Raw genomic sequence first — 21,663 nt, 5'->3', positions numbered from 1 at the left:
TTCGCTCACCCGAAATGCATTAGTAAATAAACATGCCAAGTAAACAATATGAGTTTGATTTATTTTTATTTATTTTCATCTCATTTTTCTATAGAGGAGTTACAGTTAGCCTGCCCTTCCTCCTTCCAATGGTGAATAAGCCTATGAAACACACCAACATGGAGATGAGTACAGCAGTTAACAACAGTATTGAGCCATAACAACACATCTATAAGGGTGGTAGCAGGTACTGAGGGCAGGGATACACAGACACAATAACTGTCACCAGCCCATCCTCTCATCATTAAAGGGTGGGGGTGGGGGGTGGGGGGGTCGGGGCAAGATTAAATCTGAACATGTAACAATTTCTTTTTCAACTCGTACAGAAAAAAAAAGCGCTAAGGGATAGATGCTATGACAGGTTTATTGGGCTGAGCCTGTGTTTAAGAGAAAGAAGGGAGTACGAGCGTGGTTGGGGTGGTCCCTTTCTGGATGTGCTTACAGCACAGCCAAGTGTCTACTCCTTGCTCTGCATGTACAAAAGCAGGTCAGCAACACGGTGGCTGTAGCCACACTCATTGTCATACCTGGAACAGGGAACAAACACATGAAAGAATTAGTCCATTGAATGTATTGTTTCCCATTTCGAATAATTTAATTCAAGTTTAGAAAAAAAATGCAGACAAAAACAACTAACCAAGAAATGAGCTTCACAAAGTTGTCATTGAGGGAGATGCCAGCACCAGCATCAAAGATGGAGGAGTGAGTGTCACCAATGAAGTCAGAGGACACCACCTGTTCAAAACAGTACAAGCAGTCAGTTTCTTCTGATTTAAGTTAAAAAACTGACATTTTCTGAGTCACCTGATCGTCAGTGTAACCAAGCACTCCCTTCATTGGTCCAAAAGAAGCCTTCTTGACAACTTCCTTAATCTGAGCATAAGATGCAGGCCTGGACAGGCGACATGTCAGGTCAACCACAGACACATCAGCCACAGGCACCCTGAACGCCATGCCTGTCAGCTTCCTGGAGACAAGAACACATTTACAATTCCTTACTTCTTTGTGTTTGTGAGTAAACTTGCATAAAGTTCATGTCTTCATGTTTTCATTTAATTTTACCCGTTGAGGTCGGGAATAACTTTCCCCACCGCCTTGGCGGCACCGGTGGAGGCTGGAATAATGTTTTGGTGAGCTCCACGGCCATCGCGCCAGGCCTTGCCACTGGGACCGTCCACTGTCTTCTGAGTGGCTGTGTAAGCATGGACTGTAGTCTACAAAAGGGGGAAAAAAACCTTAACTTTAAATCTCATTAAATTAGCAAAAATACTATAAATACAAACAGATCACATTCTAAACATAGGTAAGCTTGGCAATATTGTTGTAATACTGTAGTTTACCATGAGGGCTTCCTCAATGCCAAAGTTATCATGAATGACTTTGGCCAGCGGGGCCAGGCAGTTGGTGGTGCAAGATGCATTGCTGTAAACAGAAACACACGTGATCATTGATGACGAGTCACGTAAGTCACCCGCACAAACAAAACTTCAAGAAACTCATATACCTGACAATTGTCATGGAGGAGGGATCGTACTTGTCCTGATTGACGCCCATGACAAACATAGGGGCATCAGGTGAGGGAGCGGACACAACCACACGCTGAGCCCCACCAGCGATGTGAGCCTAGGGCCAGGATGGAAAGGGCACACTTTAAAAACTGGATAAAGATGCAGACATTACTGTATGTGCATGCGTGTACTGGATGCTCAGGTACATACAGAAGCCTTCTCCACACTGAGGAAGACGCCAGTAGACTCCACAACATACTTAGCGCCAGACTTCCCCCAGGGAATTTCAGCTGGTTTCATACTGGTCAGATAAAGAGGAAAAGATCTTTAACACTAACAAAAACAAACAGATCTTTAATGCACATAGTTACAGATAAATATTCAGCATACTGCTTCCACATAAACCTGGTGGAAAATTGGAGATGAAATTGGAGATGAAAAACCAAAGGAAAGCTTTCTGATGAGCTAATCAAATCAGGTGTGTTTAAGAGAGAAGCATGGAAAACATACAAGATAGCGGCCCCCGAGGACTGGAGTTTGACACCTATGCTAGAGCGTCTCAGTCGAGCAGTGGTTATCACGTCCACCTCACAGTTCAGAGACCAGAGTTCAAATCCACCTTATACAATACTACAATAATCCATCAGTGAATATGATGCTCTGTTCACACCAGCACAGAATAAGTGTTTTGCCACACTTGGTTCACTGGCATTTTGTTGCGTGAGGCAACAGTGAACTGGGGGCTTCATGCGCGTATGCCGGTGAAGGGGAGCGGCGTCACTGGGTAGATGACTATTGCGCAGCTTGTGGTTTTTGGCGACCACTCATCACATTGCTGCTAACAAATATGACTGGTACGTTCAAATTTGTCTACACTTACCACTGATAGACATGGATTGCGTGGCCATCCACGATGAGCTTGCCATTCTCATGGCGCACTTCCCCCTTGTAACGGCCATGAGTGGAGTCATACTTGAACATGTAGACCTAAGAGGCGGGTGCAAAGATATAGCTCAGTATGCAAGTTTTTGATCAGTGGTCACATAATTGAACTGAATGACAAGTATGATAAAGAAGGTAAAGCCTAATTCAGTATTTGAAGCTTTGCACGGTTCAATATCAAATCCTATATGTACTGTAATACCAACATGGGCCAAAACACATTTCAGAACATCTTATATCTCACCATATATTCCAGGTCAATGAAGGGGTCATTGATGGCCACAACTTTGATGCCTTTCTGAAGGCAGGCCCTCAACACAAGGCGGCCAATACGACCAAAGCTAGAAAAAAAAGGACAGAGCTATTTTAGTTCCCTTGACATTTCTAGGATTTAAGACAATGGTCACAATGCAGCTCAGTTTAGATTAGTAAGAAGTTAAAAAAACAAAACAAAACAACAACAACAAAAAACAGCAAGCTCAAAACAGAAGCAACGACAAAATATGAGGCAAATTAATCAAATTTTAATCACATCACAATATTGGCTGCCATGATTAAGGTGATCCTTGGCAATATTAACATTTAAAATGTCAAGCACTTTTTTTTTAAATTACAAGTCAAATCAAGCAAAAACTCTTCTCATTCTAATATATTATTTATCAGAGTGAAATGGCGTCGAGTTTCTCACCTCATTCCTAATATATCCAGTGTTAGCTGTCAATTGAGACCCATTTTGAAAAATTCGATTTTACACAATGTCCCTTTAAAAATAGTCGAATGAGTATGAATGAATGAGGTTTTTGCTTTTTCAGTTTGGTTGACTTCATGATGATTATTGGTTAACTTGGCAACAGAATTAGGCTTATTGAATGGCCACTTTTTTAGACTCAGCAGACACCTTGGTCAAAGTGTGGAGGGAAAGAAAGGTCCGGCCCTACCTTCATCACAGCATGATTATTGGCAGTTATAATTATAACTATCTAGGTTATCCCATATTTGCTCTTGCAACATGTATATTAGAACTGTAGACATGGATATTTTCTGTTGGAGCTATTGGTGAAGCATGTGTGAGGAGACAAAACGTCTCGTCTCCAAGGACAGAACAGCGTGGACTCTCACCTGCAACCTCTAAAAAGCATGAGGTTGGTCTTTCTGTCCTGACGAAAAAAAAAAAAAAAATCACAGCATGGAAGCACACCTATACCCCCCACTATAACAAACTGATTGTTTGCATTGTTGCCAGGATATCTCCCAAACCCTTTAGGGCAGCAATTTCTTTTGTACCTAGGGCCATCCCAAATGAATAAATAGGTAGCAGAAAGGATCTGTAAGCAGACCAAAAGGAGATCTGAGAAGGTCATGTTCCTATCCGCTCTCCTTGCAAAAAAGAAAACCTTGTTGTCTTGCTCCTGGTTGTTGTTTATTAAAAGTTTAGTTGCTTGAACCTAACATCTTCTACATGTGTTTTATTTGTAAATGTGTCTCCATTTTTGTTTTTTTGTCATAGCATCTTTATTATCTATTGCTGCGTCTTTCAATGTTTGCCGCGTTCTGCCGTTCAGTGAGCTTGCTCTTTAGCAACCATACATTACGAATTACTGTATACAACACCACAAAACCTAAGTATGTGACAACTCACCCATTGATTCCAACACAGAGATCTGACATGGTTGCTGCTTCTTGAGGGGTACTGGGTTAACTGAAACAATTAAAAAAAAAAACACAATATGACAATGGTTGTTTCAAACTACTGATGAGATTCCGCTTGTTATCCTCTTATTACTTGTAATAATTAATATCATACTCTTAAGCAGTGGTCCTAACCTTATTTTTTTTAATGGGCCAGCTCTGGCCCAAGACATCATTTTATGTGGCCCACAAAATGCTGATTTGACTTTTTCTGGCTAAAATACCAAACTTGCCAAGTGGTCTTCAGCTTTTAAAAATTGAGGGGGAAAAACAAAACAAAAAAACAAGCATTTCTCCCCCCAATCTCTCATTTGGAAAGTTTTTTTTCTGACCTCTGATTTTAAAACTGGGTAAGTAACTAGGTAAACTATGTGCTACCAACACATTTAAAGTTTATGTGACGACAGTCAAACCGGCCCGCTGACAGAAACTATAACTACAATGTGGCCCACAATAAAAATGAGCTAGACATCCCTGATCTAAACGTTATGTTATGCAACAGTATATGAAGGCAGTTAAGAGTGGAGATTACCAATGTGATATTTATTAATCTCAGAAAATCTAATGTGAAGGAGAGGTTTCAGAGCAATGTAGGTAAAATACAGGTTTTGACAACTGTACCGGACAGAGAGAAGGGAGTGAGGGGTATGAAATAAAAGTTGGAGTAGAACACTGCAATCAGATCAGACCAGACACAATGGCATCCATTCAGCTATGTGATGCCCCTTCTCCACGCCTTTTTTTTGGTCTTCTTTCCTTTGTGTTGGGTGCAATGAACAATAGTAGAAGAGGCCTAAAGATCTTGCGATTAGCTCTGCCTTTGTACGTTATAAGAAATCATCTGTTGGCTCTCATTAAAAACTTGCTCTGTATTCGAACATAAGGGATCATGAAATGTCTGTAGTTGCAAGTTTCTTTCCCAATTGCAAAACCATAGCAATAACAATGTGAGCGGTTAGCATGTGCGCACGTGTCAAGTTGCTCAAGGCGCTGCAGGGCTTCCTTGTCACTACTTTGAATGTCCTTGTAGACTGCTATAATCTCCTTAAGTGTTGAGTGGCTACAGGGGTTTGTTTGACTCATGTAAGAAAAGCTGCCGAAGTTAAACCCATTATTGGTACACCTAAAATAAAATACAAAAAAAAAAAAAAAGGCACACCTTAACATTTTATGTAACTCAAAACAATGGTAAAAATTCTTTTTTTACTTTAACATGTGAAAAGTACATGTGTTATGAGTACTTCCTTGCCGTTTGGTAGGGTTTAATTGAAACCTCCTGTCCACCATTTTGTGTTTAGGGTTAGTTTTGCGTTCCTCTCTTTCACAAAGAAGGTCATTAAAGGAGAGAGGATATAAGCCATTGTGGCTGTATGCTCCCTGATTTCTCCTTGACCGTTACGTCATCTTTTGTGTGTTTACAAAACTCAGGAATCACCTCGGCAAGGTTTCATTCCTTGTTGATCCTGCCAAAGCTTCTATTTTTCTATCAAAATCGTTTTTGTTCATAAATGACATTTTTTTTATTTTATGAATCAAAATGAGGCTATGAAGAAGGACAGATCAATTCAAATTGATTGATCTTAGCTAAACAAGCAACAACCAGTGGTGTGTATATATACAAATATACACACATACACACACACACACACACACACATATTGGGCTGCACAATTAATCGGATCACGATATTGGCTGCCACGATGAATTAAGATGAAAATCGGCGATATTAACATTTAAAAAGCCGCCTACCAATACAGTGATTACTTACTTCGCTGTTAATGGGGGGTGTCATCCCCCTACTTCGCTGTTAAAGGGGGGTGTCAACCCCCCGCGAAGTCTGAAACCCGCGAAGTAGGGTATCAGTTCCTAGATTTCTATGTACGCCCCAATATAGCTGCAGTAACCATAAACAATCTTTTTTTTTTTTTTGTTATTTTATTTCCTTCCTCCTATTATTTAACATTACATTATCCTTATTAACATTACTGTATATTCATTAAATAACTAATATTACTTAGTTTGTTGAGAATTTGTTCTCAGGACTGGTTATCTGCACCAAGACTCCGGTGAAAGAGTACGCAAGTCATCACGTTGAACTTCGCATTTATTTTGGCTCATGTATGGTGTATCATGTAGTATCTGTTGAATAACAAATCAACAACAATCTTCATGTCAGTAAACTAACATATTGCCGAACTTTAATCTATGAATTTACTGTATTTTTAGCCAACATTAGCGGGTTAGCAACAACTACTAATTATAAAGTGCAACCTCTACACAAACACATAAACAGAATAATCACTCATCGCTTACTAAACATAGGCAGTAGCATGCGTTATCAACATAAATGATAATAAACTATAAATATGAGCTTATGTTGTCATTCACTCGTCACCGTAACGAGAATGACGCACAGAGAACGTAAAAGAGGAAACGGAAATGCAACGCGACCCAACAAATTAAACGCATGCATTTCAAAATAAGATAAACGTCACAAACTCTAACGCTTGAAGAATTCTTAACATCGTTATTAATATTACTTAGTTATTTGATGAAAACAGTACTGTATAATGTACCTTTTTCCTTTTTTCCTTTTTTTCCATTTTTTCACATTTTTTAAAATAATTTTTTATTTTGAAATATTTTTGATTTTTCCTGGAAAAACCCGCGAAGTACTGAGACCGCAAAGTAGGAGGGATCACTGTACATGTCGAATCAAGCACTTACGGTCATCCTACCACCAGGGGACAAACGCAAGGTTAAGACATCATTAAGCTTAAGAAATAGGAAGCGAGCAAATCCTGCAAGAACGTCTGCAGCTTGGTTTATGCTTGATGCACCCCTCAATTTCGACGCGGCCACACCCATCAAAATTATGTCTTTTCATCAACCACGCCACTTCACGCAGTGTCCGCGCAGGCCAGATTTACAGCAACGCATACCTTCTGGAATTTCTTTACCGCGTGGAAGGACAGAAAATATGTAGGACTAACTATTGCTTATTGGTATTCGCAAGTGAATAAAAGGAAAAAATGGTTGGAAGAATTTCGATCTACTTCACTCTACTAGTCGGTGAGATTCCACGCATCTTAATTAAAGCGTCAAGAGTGGGATGCAATGACGACGCTGAAGTTGGTTTCACTGGCGATCCAGAGATTTCAGGTTTCAATAACACCCTAATAATAATCACGATTATTATATCCACTTGCTGCCATTACTGGCCTGGAGGAGGCGCAGTAAATCTGGTTTTGCGCAACAATAAAACACATATACAGTACTGTACATGCATTTTGATTGAACTCAAATTTAAAGTGAATTATGGGCCACCTTGGTAAATTACAAAAAAAAAAAAAAATTAATAATAAAAAATAAAAAAAGACACATTTACCAAGCACCCATGTACTTATAATTATTTGTTCCTTTATACTGTTCTTTGTCAGCCCTGTCCACCTCCTTTGGCGCACACTGGCCTTCCCAGCTTTGATACATTTAATGAGGAAAATGGGTGAGAGAGGGGCAAAGGGAAAAGGGGTTTATGCCAAACAGCCCTTCCATTGTCTATTGTATGAGACAGCCAAGATTAATTGGCTAAAATTCTTTTGTTATAGATAGAAAAAGATTGATAAAAATAATGTCATTCTATTACAGTTTTCTGCCCTTAACCTCTATACTGCACACCCAAACTTTTAACTTGCTTTCTATGCCTCTGCTACACCCTTTATACCAATAGTACTTTTCCATTGCAGTAAGCAAACTGGCTGCAGGCCATGAGGAAGAAAAAAAAGGGCACATTTTCACTAGTGGGCCATCTTCCAAAAACAAGGCAAAGACAGCCTGTCAGGACAGCTTTTATCTTTTTTCATCAAGTCAGGACAGAGTTGACTCAAGAAGCTGTCTCTTTGAAAACAACATGGCAATCACAATTTTTTTTTAATACCTTAGCATGCATGCAGGATAAAGGGGAGGGTTTTTTTTACTTAACTCTCTTAGACCTAACCATCACACTGGAGAAAATGTCACATTTGCGTGTCTAGAAACCAATAAATATGCTAAATTTTGACTATGTTGCCACTTATCTGAGATAATTGGACGAAGCTAATCCAAACAAAATCAAGTCATGGTGTTTAGCATGCCCTCCATGCCTTTTTTGGCTCTTTCAAGATGGCTTTCAAAAGACGACTGAAGAGGCAAAAATACCTGTAAGCACTTCTTTTTTTATTAAAACATATTTATTCTCATGCTGGTCAAATGAACTAGCTAGAATTTTGAAGGGTTTTGAAGGATAACATTGAATATTTTGAAAATATATCATCATTCATATTCATATTCAACAATAACAGGACTCATGATACTGTATCACTCGTGCTTGCAGATTTTACATATGTTTTTTTTTTTTTTTTTTTTAATACCAGTGACGGGGCACTGTTATTTGCTAAGATCGAATAAAGAAAAACGTTACTGTATCCTTTGTACTAAACATGGGACCCATTTCTTAACATACCAAATATTCAATAATTTGTTTAAAAAATTAGAACCTAATCTTGAACCCGTGGACATCAGCAGGGAGAGCTGGTTTTGTTTCTGGTGATGCTTTGCCACTTCTTTGCTGCAGGTGTCTTCAGTTCTGCTTTTGGACATTTTCTTTTCAGTTTTGTCTGAAGTGAAACATATGCTCAATCGGATTTAGGACATATGAGGTGACTGACTTGGCTATTGCAGAACCATCAACCTCTTTACCTCAAAAATTTGCTGGTTGCTTCTCAATATGCTTCAAGTCATTGATCATCTGCACCATGGAAAATCCTTTCATGAGTTTTGAAGCATTTGGCTGAGTTTAAGTGAGTAAAAATGCGAGAAACCCTTCAGCAATCATTCTGCTGCTTTGTTGTCAGGATCATCATTAACAAATCTATAGATCCAATAAATCCAGACATGCAGTCCTACTGGCAGCCATCTATGCCTATGCATTGACTATCACCATGCTTTTGTCCTGTGACGATAACTCCAACGTGGACTTCGTGTCAATAAATAAAAATGGAAATATTTTTTGTTAGACTTGATAGTCTTTACATGTGTTGTTTATTTACATGAATAATTAAAAACACAGTTGCGTTGCGTTGGGTCCTTTTGGTATCAAGTCATCTTTTTGAGGGGTAACAGCTTTTTAATAAGTGTTCAAATGGTTTGATTTGAGCATATAAATGAGGCGCAGCAGTCAAGTGGTGCTCATTGTAAGGTAGCACTGAATCTAGCCAGATGCGTCTGGGTCACCACTATAGTCTTTTAAGTGCTCATTTTGCACAATTTCAGAGCGAGAGATTACAGCTTCACTTAGAACACATCTTAATAGTTTAATTTCATATCCTTTGTGGTACAAAGTTATAATACTGAAAATCAGGTTAATGTTCAAATATTCATCGACGTGATTGTATAAGAACTCTTGAATATCTTTCCCTGTCCCGTTTCCATTTGCAGCAATGTCACCTTGCTGCCACATTCTTATTCAACAGCAACACACTGAACACTCAGCAGAATTTACACTTCCTGCAGCCAGTCACGCACAATTGACGTCTGCTTTGTATGTCTAACGGCATGCTTGATCAGCAGCTACCGAAAAGAGTTAGTTGTTGGGGCTTTTGGCTAGTCACGCATGTTTTCTTTGGCAGTTTTTATGTCGATGTTCTTTCCTGACAAAGCACACGTTTTTTTTTTTTTTTAACACCCGTTTTTTTTTTTTTTTTTAATTATTATTCAAGCTTGGGTCCAGCAGTGTCTAAGCGTAGATCCTAGCAAGTACACGCCGGGTTTTTAAAATTTAGGAACAAGGCAGCAGATACAAAAAAAACAACATATTAATTTAAACGAGAGCACAGACAGAGCATGAATGCACACTGTATGAATAAACCAGAGGTGCGCCTGTCAGCTTGCAGACGATTCACTAGCAGACATGTCATGTGATGACTGCAGAGGAGGTGCAGGTCAGGTAACACTGCCCGCCCTTGAGGAACGCTATCAGAATATTGCATTTGTAAATCAGAAGTAGTGAAATAACTGATGACATTGTGTTAAAATGTTTCAAGTACTGTGTAACAGAACCAATTTTATAATTACATTAGGATTTTAAATTAGTTTTGTCATTTAGCGAAAAATTTGCCCTGCAATTAGAACTTTCCGCAAATAGATGGATGCGCTTTAGGGTGCTAAACCAAAATAAATCACAGACCGATTTAAAACTAATATTGCTATATATAATACTAAAACTAAGTCAATGCTTGTCATACCATCACTTGGCCTGAAAACCTCTGTGAGCCAATATTTAATGGACAACAACCAGAACTAGCTATCAACGAGCTTCATCTCCAACCTCACTACTAATCCTCCAGTTTAGTTAACCGCCCCAATTTTGTCTGGAATACAAAAGTAAATTAGCTGAAGATCCGCATTATAGCAGAGGCTGCAGGCCTACATCGACCTTCGCCAGCCAGAGTGATGACCTTCAGCTATGAGACAAGGCCTTACATGGTTGCATCTGTACACCACACCTAGATCAGTCAGAGGGATCACAGCTGACTTAGCATACAGCCCCTGTCCAGACAGGTTTTGGCAAGTGAGTTTCCTTTCACGTTTTTAGCACAAATGTGGTACGTTCCTATGGGATCATTCGATGTTAAATTAAATAAAATAAACAAATAAAATTCCTGTCCATAACGGTACATAAAAAACCTTCGAGAACTGCGCCTGCTCAAGTCCCCTCGGGTGCGAGACACCAGGCTTCATCATTAAGAGACTGACACGTCGTACGTTTCGCACAAAATAAACCATCGATCTATCTTACACCAGTATCGCAGTCAAATCGCAGAGTTTTACATCAATTCTGCACATTCAAGCACAATCAAACCCTCATCTATTCCACGGTATTCCGCTAAAAAAAAGAAAAGAAAAGTCGAACGTGTAGGTTACGTAATATGGGCCCAAGTCACTTCCGCAAAGATGCAGCAAAAGGCAATGTCACGTAGCAAAGCCGCTCCTACATCGGACGCATGCACACATATACGGTGCTCCATTCGTATGAACATCGTCTTGTAAAACCAGGAAAACTGTTATAATAATAAAAACAACAACAAAGTGGTGATTAACTGATGCAACAACGCATGGATTACACAACTAGTAGCCTAGCGCCAAAACCGCATCCCCTCCCATCCTCGAGTTTATCCTCCATTGCAAAAGGAAGTAATGCTTACGGCTAGCACAGTACAATATTTAATCTCATTAGTTTCACCCGCTCTTTCTTTGAGTGTTCGATGATAACCAACAACAAAATTGACCAATCACGGGTAAACGATGATATAGCGATTCCGCGAACAAGCACGGATAAAACATTTTGTCGTCGTTTGATCAAAGAAAAGCGACATACAACGCTGACAAAAAAAGCTAGCTTTTGAACTTCTATTGCTCCACTTTACGATGACGCATGAATACACATGTTCATCTAATCCAGAGTCACTCAAACGTTGTCGAATATACGTTGCGTACTGGTTGATCGAGGGAAGGAAGTGAGGGCTTATTTCTTACCTCGACGACTGTTGATTCTTTGAATGAGAGTGCGCAACCCGCTGGACCGCCTTCCCTTTTTATAGTGAGCACGTGACTCGCTAAACCGGGTTTCCCAGGCGACGTGACGTCATGCCATCTTTTCCTGCCAACTTCCATTCCGAACGAGGCGCAGTACACGGTTGCTCTTTGCCGTCCGCCATCACAAAAACCAACCCCCTCACGTATTCTACATTATGTGTTGCAGGAGAAAAGAGAGACGGCCAAATGCCAGATCACAGGCAGAAGTAAAACACCAATGCGGAAACTCTAGATGGATGATTAATTAAAGGAGGATGTTAAGCTTCCAAATTTCGTGACACTAACATGTCCTATATAGTCCCACTAGTCTTTAGTACGGTATTATGATAATTATAAGGAGTTTAGTTTCCGCTACCTTGTTGCCACACTGTTCCCTTCTCTTGCGCAACTGTCACGTGACACGTTTGAGCGAGGCTACGTGCTGCAGGATGTGTCTACACTACAGCATGGGTACTCCTAACACTACAACATCCTTTCGCACTTGATGTCATATATGGTCAATTTGTCACTGTTGGATTTACAGTAAAAGAATCGCCTCCGCCTGTCTCTGTCTGTCTGTCTGTCTGTCTGTCTGTCTGTCTGTCTGTCTGTCTGTCTGTCTGTCTGTCTGTCTATCTATCTATCTATCTATCTATCTATCTATCTATCTATCTATCTATCCATCCATCCATCCATCCATCCATCCATCCATCCATCCATCCATCCATCCATCCATCCACCCATGTTTTAGGATGATAATAATGACAGAACAACAAAAAAACCTTTCTCTCGTTTTAAAATACGAAACTGAAAACTGCATGACAATGAGACACTCACCAGTGACCGGCTCAAAATGAGCACCGCAATTAGCACTGTAAATTTGATGACTCATCAGAACTAAAATATGAAGCCATGGCGCTCTCTCGTGGACATGTAGAATCGTGGACAGACGGTCATTCAAGCATTTACAGTGAACACTAACGTGCATAAAATAATTCCCGGATTTCAAAACATTTTATGTCCCAAAAGTATTAAAAAAAATGTGGAGTACCTCGAATGAAACGTTAAAATGATATTTTCAAAGTTTAAAAATGATGATAAATAAAAAAAAACTAATCTATTTTTCAATTTAAAAAAGTTAGCCTTAATTGAATGTCTCATATTTCCTTGTACAAACCTGTTATGCATATGATGAGAGTAAGCCAATTATTATTTTTATTGCATCTTTATTGATCTGAGCCAAACAAACCTTTGTTGTTTTATTACCTAATTATGATAAATTTGTAGCAGAAAATCGTTAAAGGTTCAAGTAACCAAGGCGGGTTTATTTTTCAAGAAATTTTAAGCCCAAATGACCTCCAAGTCTGATAAGTTCATTAGCATTGCTTAAAAAAACTATTATCATATATTTTATTATGTATGCACAGAAAACAGTTATGGGAGTGGGGTGAAAAAAATTTAAACCTTTCTGTTCCATTTTTATTATGTTTTACACAAAAACACGACAAGCGTCATAACATGAAATTCACTGATGATTCAATAATTTTTCTCCTCCCAGTCATGATGACCCTGTCGCGTGTCACGGCCCAGAAGCAGACAAGCAAGATGCAAACCCCGGGACACACAGGAGACAGCGAGGTGTAGGCAAAAGGGTTTATTAACAGAAAAAGCATGCACAGCGTGAAGACAAACAAAACTTTGTCGAAACACCATGCTTACAGCTATACACTGGAAGCAAGTATGGCTTGCGGACATGAGGTCTCGACAAACAATTTATTTGAGCTATTATAAGTTTGCTTTAATACATCCAGCAAAACAAACAAACAACAACAACAAAACCCATACATTTGGAAGCAGAGTTTCCGGATAACCAAATATATTTTCCACCTAATCATGGCAGGTACTCTTCAAATGGCTTTTGCAGATTCTGCATGCCTAGGTGTAAAAAATTCAAGATCAAAAAGTACTGAATTCGTGTTGCCAATGTCTTTTTAAACATCTCTAATTGATACCATCATCCATCCACCAGTCCATTACTTTAACTGCTTATCCTCACGAGGGTTGTGGGTGTGCTGGAGCATTACCAGTTCTCAGGCAGTAGGCGGGGTAACCCTAAACTTATTGCCAACCAATTTTCAGGGCACACAAAAATGAACCATCACATCTAAGCACAACTTAGATTGCTCAATATACCTATGATGCATATTTTAGGAATGATGGGGGAAATCGGAGTGGATGAAGAAAAACCTAGGTGGTTCAAATTTGAGGTCCAGCCCTGCTGTGGAGTTTTTCTGTTTCGTTGATAGTTTTGCAAGTGCTAACATGAGATGTTAGGGTTTTAAATGCCCTATTTCTCAGCACTGAGTAGATGCAAATTTGTAGTGCACTTTGCAACCACAGCAGTAAAAAAGCATTTATTAACTTTGTAACACTGTCAAAACCAGCAATTGTATTTTGGTAATTATTCGGATCCCACTTTAATATAAAAATAAAATTCGCGGTGATACAGTTTCCTGTCAATGTATGACAGCAGGTTAAATTTGTAGTGATTCAAAGTGCCTATAGTCGTTATCACAAGTAATTTGTTCTCGACTCAAAAGAGGGCGGTCTTGTCCTAAACACAACGAGAGGCGCGTTCATGATCAGTTTATAAAATGAATCTAAGAACATTTTCTTAACGGTATTGTATTGCAATTAATATTATACTTCAGTAAATTAAAGATTTATTTGTCTTTAATGTCTATAAGAATACGCCTTTGTCTCTTTCAGACTAAGTAAACACAATTTTTTTTCTTTCAGAGACATTTAAAAATTTTACGAAAATCACCAACAATAAATTAAAGCATCACCAATTTTACTTTGACCCAGCATGTAGCTTAAGAAAGTATTAAAATTATTCGAAACGTTGAAACATGCAATGCATTTCTACATCACTGTAAATAAGAATATACCACACATACACTTTAAATAAAAAACAAACAAACAAAAAAAAGATGTCCTTAATATGGTGGGTACTGTATGAAGGCAATGAAACAAAAATACCATTGCTGTGGAAATATTTGGCCGTTTTGTCTTTATAAAACTAGAATACTACATTGTGTTCATTTAATAAAGGATAAGGACCTACCGCTGAATCGCTCATGATGGCCCTTCATCTTGGTATATTTCTATTTATAACTGATATTTTTGTGTACGGTTTCATGGAAGCATACAGCCCCTGTCCAGCACAACACAGTATTTATTGATATAAGTTTCCTTTTGTAAACTGCCAGTTGAAATGAGCCACTCAGCCAATGACAAGTCTTTCAAATTCATCTCCCACCACTACTTAACAGGACATTTCAGTTTCATTTGAGGTGTGCGAGTGTATGTATATACTTGAGCAGATGTGAACATATTAGAATTTTGGGTTTCTCACATTCACAACATTGGAAACACAAACCATTTGTCATAATAATGCCAACTATTGCAATCAATTCCACATTCTCTGTTATTGCTCTGTTATCGGTGGTTTAAAAGTCAATTTTCAAGTTCACATACCACCATCAAATCCAAACATAAAGTAACATATAAGGTCGTGTTTCTTTACGGCTGCATTTCACTGATTGGTATTTTTGTATATACATAACATAAGATCTAAACAGTTCATCACACTGGTAGCCTTAAAACAACCCCTTGAACCCCTCCTCAGGCAAAGAGGCAAACCTCTCCGATAATATTTGCATAGGCTGAGAATTAGAAGCATTTAAAGAGGCACTTAATGCAATCTTACTCTCATACCGGGATCTGCTTTCCATCATTCAACCACAAAGTCTGCTGAAAAGGTTTGGGGCACAAAATTTAGCCCAGACATTCATCATGACAATTATTTGTATAACATATCTGATTTTTATTGAAAATTTATAGTGGAAAATACAATGAACAATATGGACAATGTTGAATTAAAGAAACATAGACATAGAGACCTGAATACAGTATTCACTCCTTCTATAGTAATACATACAATTAATTACCTGGGAGTGTTTTTGCTTTATCTGTTGAACGGTCAAATTACGTCAGTTCATAGGAGAGGTGAATTGTCTCTCTTTCTGCACATTAATCTGAAGACTTTTTCTCTGGAAAGCCTGTGGGTGGACAGGACTGCAGCGAAACAATACTAGGGATGGAAAACAACTTTCACAGAGATCCTCAGGTTGAAGTACGGTGTGAATAGAATGTTAAATTCAAGGGAAGGCCGCAGAACTTGTGCTGCTGTCACAGGGACAGAGGACGGTCACCTGAAAGAAAGCAGCTAAATGCAAGCCAAACTGATGGGACAATAAGGAATACCTGTACAAGAGACAAATGGTTAAGAGATCTGATTAAACACAAAAAAAAAAAAAAACAGGTCAACCAGCACAAGGGGACACAATCAAACGAAATGAGACACTGACACATGGACAAGAAAACATGACTAAATCAGAAGCTAAACCAGTGTTCTCAATTATTGTTTGCACCCCCCCCCCCCCCCCCAAAATAATCCCTCCACTTCCTACAGTGATTATAAATTAGATAATTTTCTAAGAAAATGTATAAATATACCTGAGTATCCTTCAAAATAAAAAAGCTATTAAAAGGACAACGTTTAAGATTTTGACCATTTTTCAATTTGGATTATTACCATTAGCATTATTACCATTATTGCTATAGTCCGTAGCTATAACAGACATGGCAGCTTCCGGAGGAGTGCCATCCCCATGTAATATAATTTTATAATAACTAGACCTACAATTATTTTTAAAACATACTGTTGGTCGTTAAGAACACATTTATTGCAAGTTTTTAAAATTTATAATCATTTAATTTATTCCTTTTTAATGAGAAACAGTCTAAAGCTTACACAGTGTCCCTTCAAATCTACTTCTAGCAAATGTTTACTTTTTACAGGATTTATACAGGTTCCAACTTACTCTGAACCTGGAAAAAATTGCTTTAAGTGCATGAAAGTACGTGGAAAAAAAAATGCCAACAATTATTCAATCTAAAAACATTTTTGACCAACTGACCTGTTTTATGCTAAAAATAGATATATAAATAAGTGAATAAAAAAAGGAAAAAAAATCTGGAACATTAACGTCAATAACTTAAATATTTCAACATGAAAAAAAATTAAATATTGTACAGGTTATTTTTTCATTAATGCGATTTCAAAAAAAAGTTTAGAACTCCTACAGGTTTTGACAATGAGAATGCCACTGCATCACCTGCTGCTATAGATTGGCATTACACTATTCAGCACAAACGCATCATGCCCCTCCAGGCGGGCGTGCCCCATTATTTGAGAGGGACTGACCTGAAAAAGGCCGTGTCTACACATATCCAAACACACATAATTCTCCCCTCTTTGTAAGTAAAGTCTCTCTCCATAAACAAAGTGCCTCTACACACAAACACATGAGTGCATCTTTGAATCCATTTACAAATATGCAAAGTCACTGGATGGCAGTAGAGAAGAATTTTTTTTTTTTAACAACTTTATATCCATAAATGCAACTTACAATACCAACTAGCGTCACATTTTGCAATAGGCAAAGCCTACAATACAGGTCAAAGAATCAAAATAAAATAAAATAAAATAAAATACAAGCCTGGCAGTGGATAAAGGAAGCAGGAGTGTATTTTATACTTCCCAACTATGACCACAATCTTGTCCAACATGGAGCTTTGTGATTTTGTGTCAGACACAGAACAGGTGAGCAGTACACACGCAGTAAACAAAGACGGGAGGTGATTGCTTAAGGTACGTACTGTATGTATGTAGAACGATGATGTAAAACTACCGTTTATGAATGCTATATGCAAAAATGGATCTGGAAAATTAGTCAAATCTACATTTTGGCTGGAGCTTTTAGACACTTACGTTTCAAAAGAAAAAAAAATACCCCAAAAGCGAAAGGAAAACAGGGCAAAACGCAGACATTTATTTCATGTTTGTAAAAAAGCCGACTGTGTGCGTGCTTGCTGATGGACGGCCAGGTATTGGTTGAAGAGGAGAGACGAAAATGCAACTCATCTCCAGAACATAACCAATTGCACAATTGTATTTGTGATACATTCTTTCACTCCTGTCCTCATGCCCTGCAAGCGCACTCTCATTGTGCTGCACTCATTTGCCCAAGCACCTTCAACTTTAGTGATATTTTGGTGTGTGTGTGTGTGTGTGTGTTTGCTATGACACTGCATTACTGGAATTGGCTTATTTTGAGTCTTTCTGCTTATTTTGGTTGGGCAAGATGGTGGTTCTTTCCATTTCTTGGTAATTGAATGTCTTTGCTTGTTGGTGCATTGACTGAGGCTCATGTTTGAGTAACCATACTTCTCCTGAGCACTTGCTTTTACAACTTACCTAATTTCTTCATGTTTTCTTTCCCGAGAGCTATGGTGGGCATTCTTAACTGGATGATTCATTGGCGTACAATGGTCATTAGAGCATAGACCATCTATTTTGTAGAAATACCGTATACAACTGGACATTTATTGAGCAAAACATTTTTTTCTACACCATTGAAAACTAGAAATAATTAGACATCTTTCCAAAAAGAGTAGATTTGCATCCATCTCTCTGATGTCAAATAACATCTTTTCCTAAGTCTTCTCAAGAAAACACTGCTAGAGTTTGTCGACCAACACATACTGTATATTGGACTGTTCTCTTCTTATCTTCTTGGACAGGAGTGCCTAAATCTTTTGGACCCAAATCCGACCGCCAAATGCTTGCGTTTTTTGTTGTTGCTCCTGTTCCATAGGAAAAGCCCCACTAGCAATTGCTTATATATAATATATACTAATAGTCTACCTTCAAAGCTTTGAGCACCCTTGTTCCTGGGCATGTGAATGATGAAAACTAATGAGGTAAAACAATAAAGTATATTTGTCTAAGGCTCTGACACATTTGGTCTGCAAAATTTTGACATTTACTTTTTTTACTGTTTCCTGTATTCTATATTTGTCACTGGTCAAAAACATTCCAATAATCTCCTGTTCTTCATGTAATTAAAAGCTGCATTCCTTCCATAAATTGACTGCTTCTGTTTGTTTTCAAATCTAATGTTGTCTCCTATGAACTGCGCCATAGACTGAAGGGCAGCCCGAAGAAGAAACTTGAGATTTGGAAGCATAACTGGCTGGACCTGAGTTTGTGCAGCCACATATCACCTTGTTAATCTTGAGTTCACATTAAGACCCAAACCTAGACGCTTCAACTGTGTGGTTTAGTCCAAGGTTGACTGAAGATTGGGTTGCCCCTCTGGTGTCCTGCGTAGGTGCACATGTGTGTTTGAGTATGCATAAATGCTGTTCATGTATGCATGCGTGCACACGGGATGCATGTACTGTGAGGCTAAGTTTGGCTGCGCACAAGTGTGTGTCTGTGCGCGTGCTTGCTGATGGAGGGCCAGGTATGGGTTGAAGAGAAGGATTGATGGTCCAAGTGGGACTCTGCAGCTGGAAGAGAGTATACCAGACAGACAGACGGACGGATGGAGAGAAACAGGGGAATAAATCATAGGGAAGAGAAGGACGCTGCATGGAAGAGTAGAGATAGGAGGGGCAAGAACACAGACTAAGGATCAACTTGAGGGATGAGGAGGAGGTGGGGAATCATCGAAAATTGATTTCATTAGTCACATTCTTTGGAAGTGTTGTAAGATTTCAATAATTAACCAGTAGAAAGCAATGCGTGCCATCATTCTGAGATGACAGGAAACCAGAGGAAATACATAATGCTGATGTAACTGACCACAACCATTTTTGATTCTGCACGCACACACCTCATATCTTCACTTTCCTTTTTTTCTTTTCGTCTTCTCACCACATCCGTAAGCTTTCTTACTGTCGCTGTCCAAGCACGCACAAAAACGTCCTTGCGCATGCATGCACGCACACACGCATGCATACAAGCTATATGGCTTTTTTTCTTCTGACCACATCCCCTACTCACTCCTCTCCTCTCAACCTCAGGTCGTGTGGTAATGCATGTGTGACTGATTCTCGTGGCTACCAGACTGGCAGTGGTATTTTTAGAACTTGTGGCGGTTTCTAGTCTTAAATGTGCCCCAATGTCATATTTCAAGGTTTGAAGCCAACCTCAAAGACAGGAATGGATCATTTGCTCCAGGAAGGTTAAGCTATTAGCCTTGCTGTTAAACTGTGGATTGACAGGCTGGGCTGCTAATTGGTGATAAATGAAAAGAAAACATCATTTTTGTGATAAGAGTGTGAAAGAAGTGAGTTTGAAAATAACATTATCATAATTGTGCACATGAAGGGGAAAACAGCATTACATCGTGTCGAGTGAAAGCGAATACGTTCCAGGATTATTATTTTAAATACTGTAGACTATAACAGTTAAAGTACAACTAATGTCGGGACAAATGCTTGAAATAATACCCTGGTAATATGATGTACAAGTGGCCTTCTACAACCAGACTGCTGAAAGAAAGAGTGACTTCAGGTTGTCACCGGACATCCATTTGATATTAACCATGCAAACATTGTGTTGCAATGCGGTTGGACAGCACTGGAAAAAGATGATGGTGAAGTGTGCCTCAAGTATTAGCAGTTTCCAAGAATTGTTTGCTGACCTCTGCCCATGTTAAAGTGCTGCATCATCCATATTCTGTGTTGCTAGAAAGTGTGTCATGCATTGCTCACTTTTTTTTTCCATAATGACAGGCCAGCTGCAGCATACAAAACACACTGATCACAGTAGCAATCTTACATTGAGGCCAAAAAAAACAGGCAGCTCTACCAAATGGGGCAGAGTTGAGGGATGCATTTTACATTTGCTATCTTTTCAGCAGAGTTACTCATGGTGCAGTTCAGGAGTCAGGCACCTTTAACGCTCAAAGAGCCATTGTGTCTGTCTCTAAAGTGAGGTTAAAACTGCATAGGCCTACACAAAAGACAAAAACAAAAACAAAACGGTCTTTTTAATTAATTCTCTTAATCATGTCATTAAAGCCAAATTAAACGATCTGCCTGCAGCCACCCAAAAATGCAAAACAAAACTGCAAGTCAAAAATGACACCTATTTTATCATCCACTGCATGAATATCACAACGTCAGACCATGGACCAATGAGGGCAGGAGTAGATACAACTCCTGGGAGGGAGTAGATCATAACTCCTGCCCTCATTCGTTGATGTTCGTGTCAGAAGCCAATCATGTGTCTTGTAGGACTGCAGGTCCCCCTCATTAAACTCACAGAGGCATGTTAGGTAGTCGCGAAGGGAAACTCATCGTGCTTGTTAGATCGACTTGAAAGGTGACCTGGAGGGAGCATCACTGCAGCAAAGCTTTGTAAGTCACTTACCTTGATTTCTTTTACAAGTATAATAAATTGGAGTATCAAGTGTAAACTCTGATTGTTATCATGGTTAGTCAGCTACAAGCTTCACTCTAATGAGCCATCCGAGCGCCGCTAATATTACTGCGGCTCTCTATGAAACTACAGGGATGGGAAGAAACAACAATAGAGTTACTGTATGAGGTTTGATAATTTGTAAACAGTAAACAGCAATGATTCATTTATCAGTTACACTGTTTTAATATAGAACATGTCCAAGTGGCAAAAATGTGTGCTTGAGAGCACACTGCAATACTGTTGACATTTGTTTGTACATAATTCAACTCTTATGAAGTAAATATGAATGGTTGTCTTTCTCTATATGTATGATTGCCTGTTTATTGTCCAGGCTGCAGTTCATCTTATGCGTGAAGTTAGGTTTGATGGGCTCTGGCTTCACGCAACCCTGAATAAGATAAACAACACATACGGATGAATAGATGTCCTGTGGAGCTTGTCTAGCATCTAACGGGGAAGTCAAGTAAAAAA

General features: G+C 38.9%; 1 protein-coding gene across 1 annotated transcript; it reads right to left on the bottom strand.

The window, feature by feature from the left end:
• Nucleotides 1-49: 49 nt before the first annotated feature.
• Nucleotides 50-11,858, bottom strand: gapdhs (glyceraldehyde-3-phosphate dehydrogenase, spermatogenic). The gene is made up of 11 exons (XM_088411962.1): nt 11,751-11,858; nt 4,129-4,188; nt 2,734-2,830; nt 2,428-2,534; nt 1,758-1,848; nt 1,544-1,662; nt 1,380-1,461; nt 1,102-1,253; nt 844-1,006; nt 677-774; nt 50-566 (listed from the first exon to the last, which is right to left on the bottom strand). Exons 2-11 carry the CDS (start codon nt 4,155-4,157, stop codon nt 497-499), a joined length of 1,008 nt encoding a protein of 335 aa, XP_088268088.1. The 5' UTR covers nt 4,158-4,188; nt 11,751-11,858; the 3' UTR covers nt 50-496.
• Nucleotides 11,859-21,663: the final 9,805 nt, after the last annotated feature.

Source organism: Hippichthys cyanospilos, chromosome 3 (genome assembly GCF_059441005.1).
Source record: "Hippichthys cyanospilos isolate Australia breed blue-spotted pipefish chromosome 3, RoL_Hcya_1.0, whole genome shotgun sequence".
In the NCBI taxonomy this organism is placed as follows: Eukaryota; Metazoa; Chordata; class Actinopteri; order Syngnathiformes; family Syngnathidae; genus Hippichthys; species Hippichthys cyanospilos.
The sequence above is the reverse complement of the archived record's forward strand: the minus strand, read 5'-3'. Positions and strand labels throughout refer to the sequence as shown.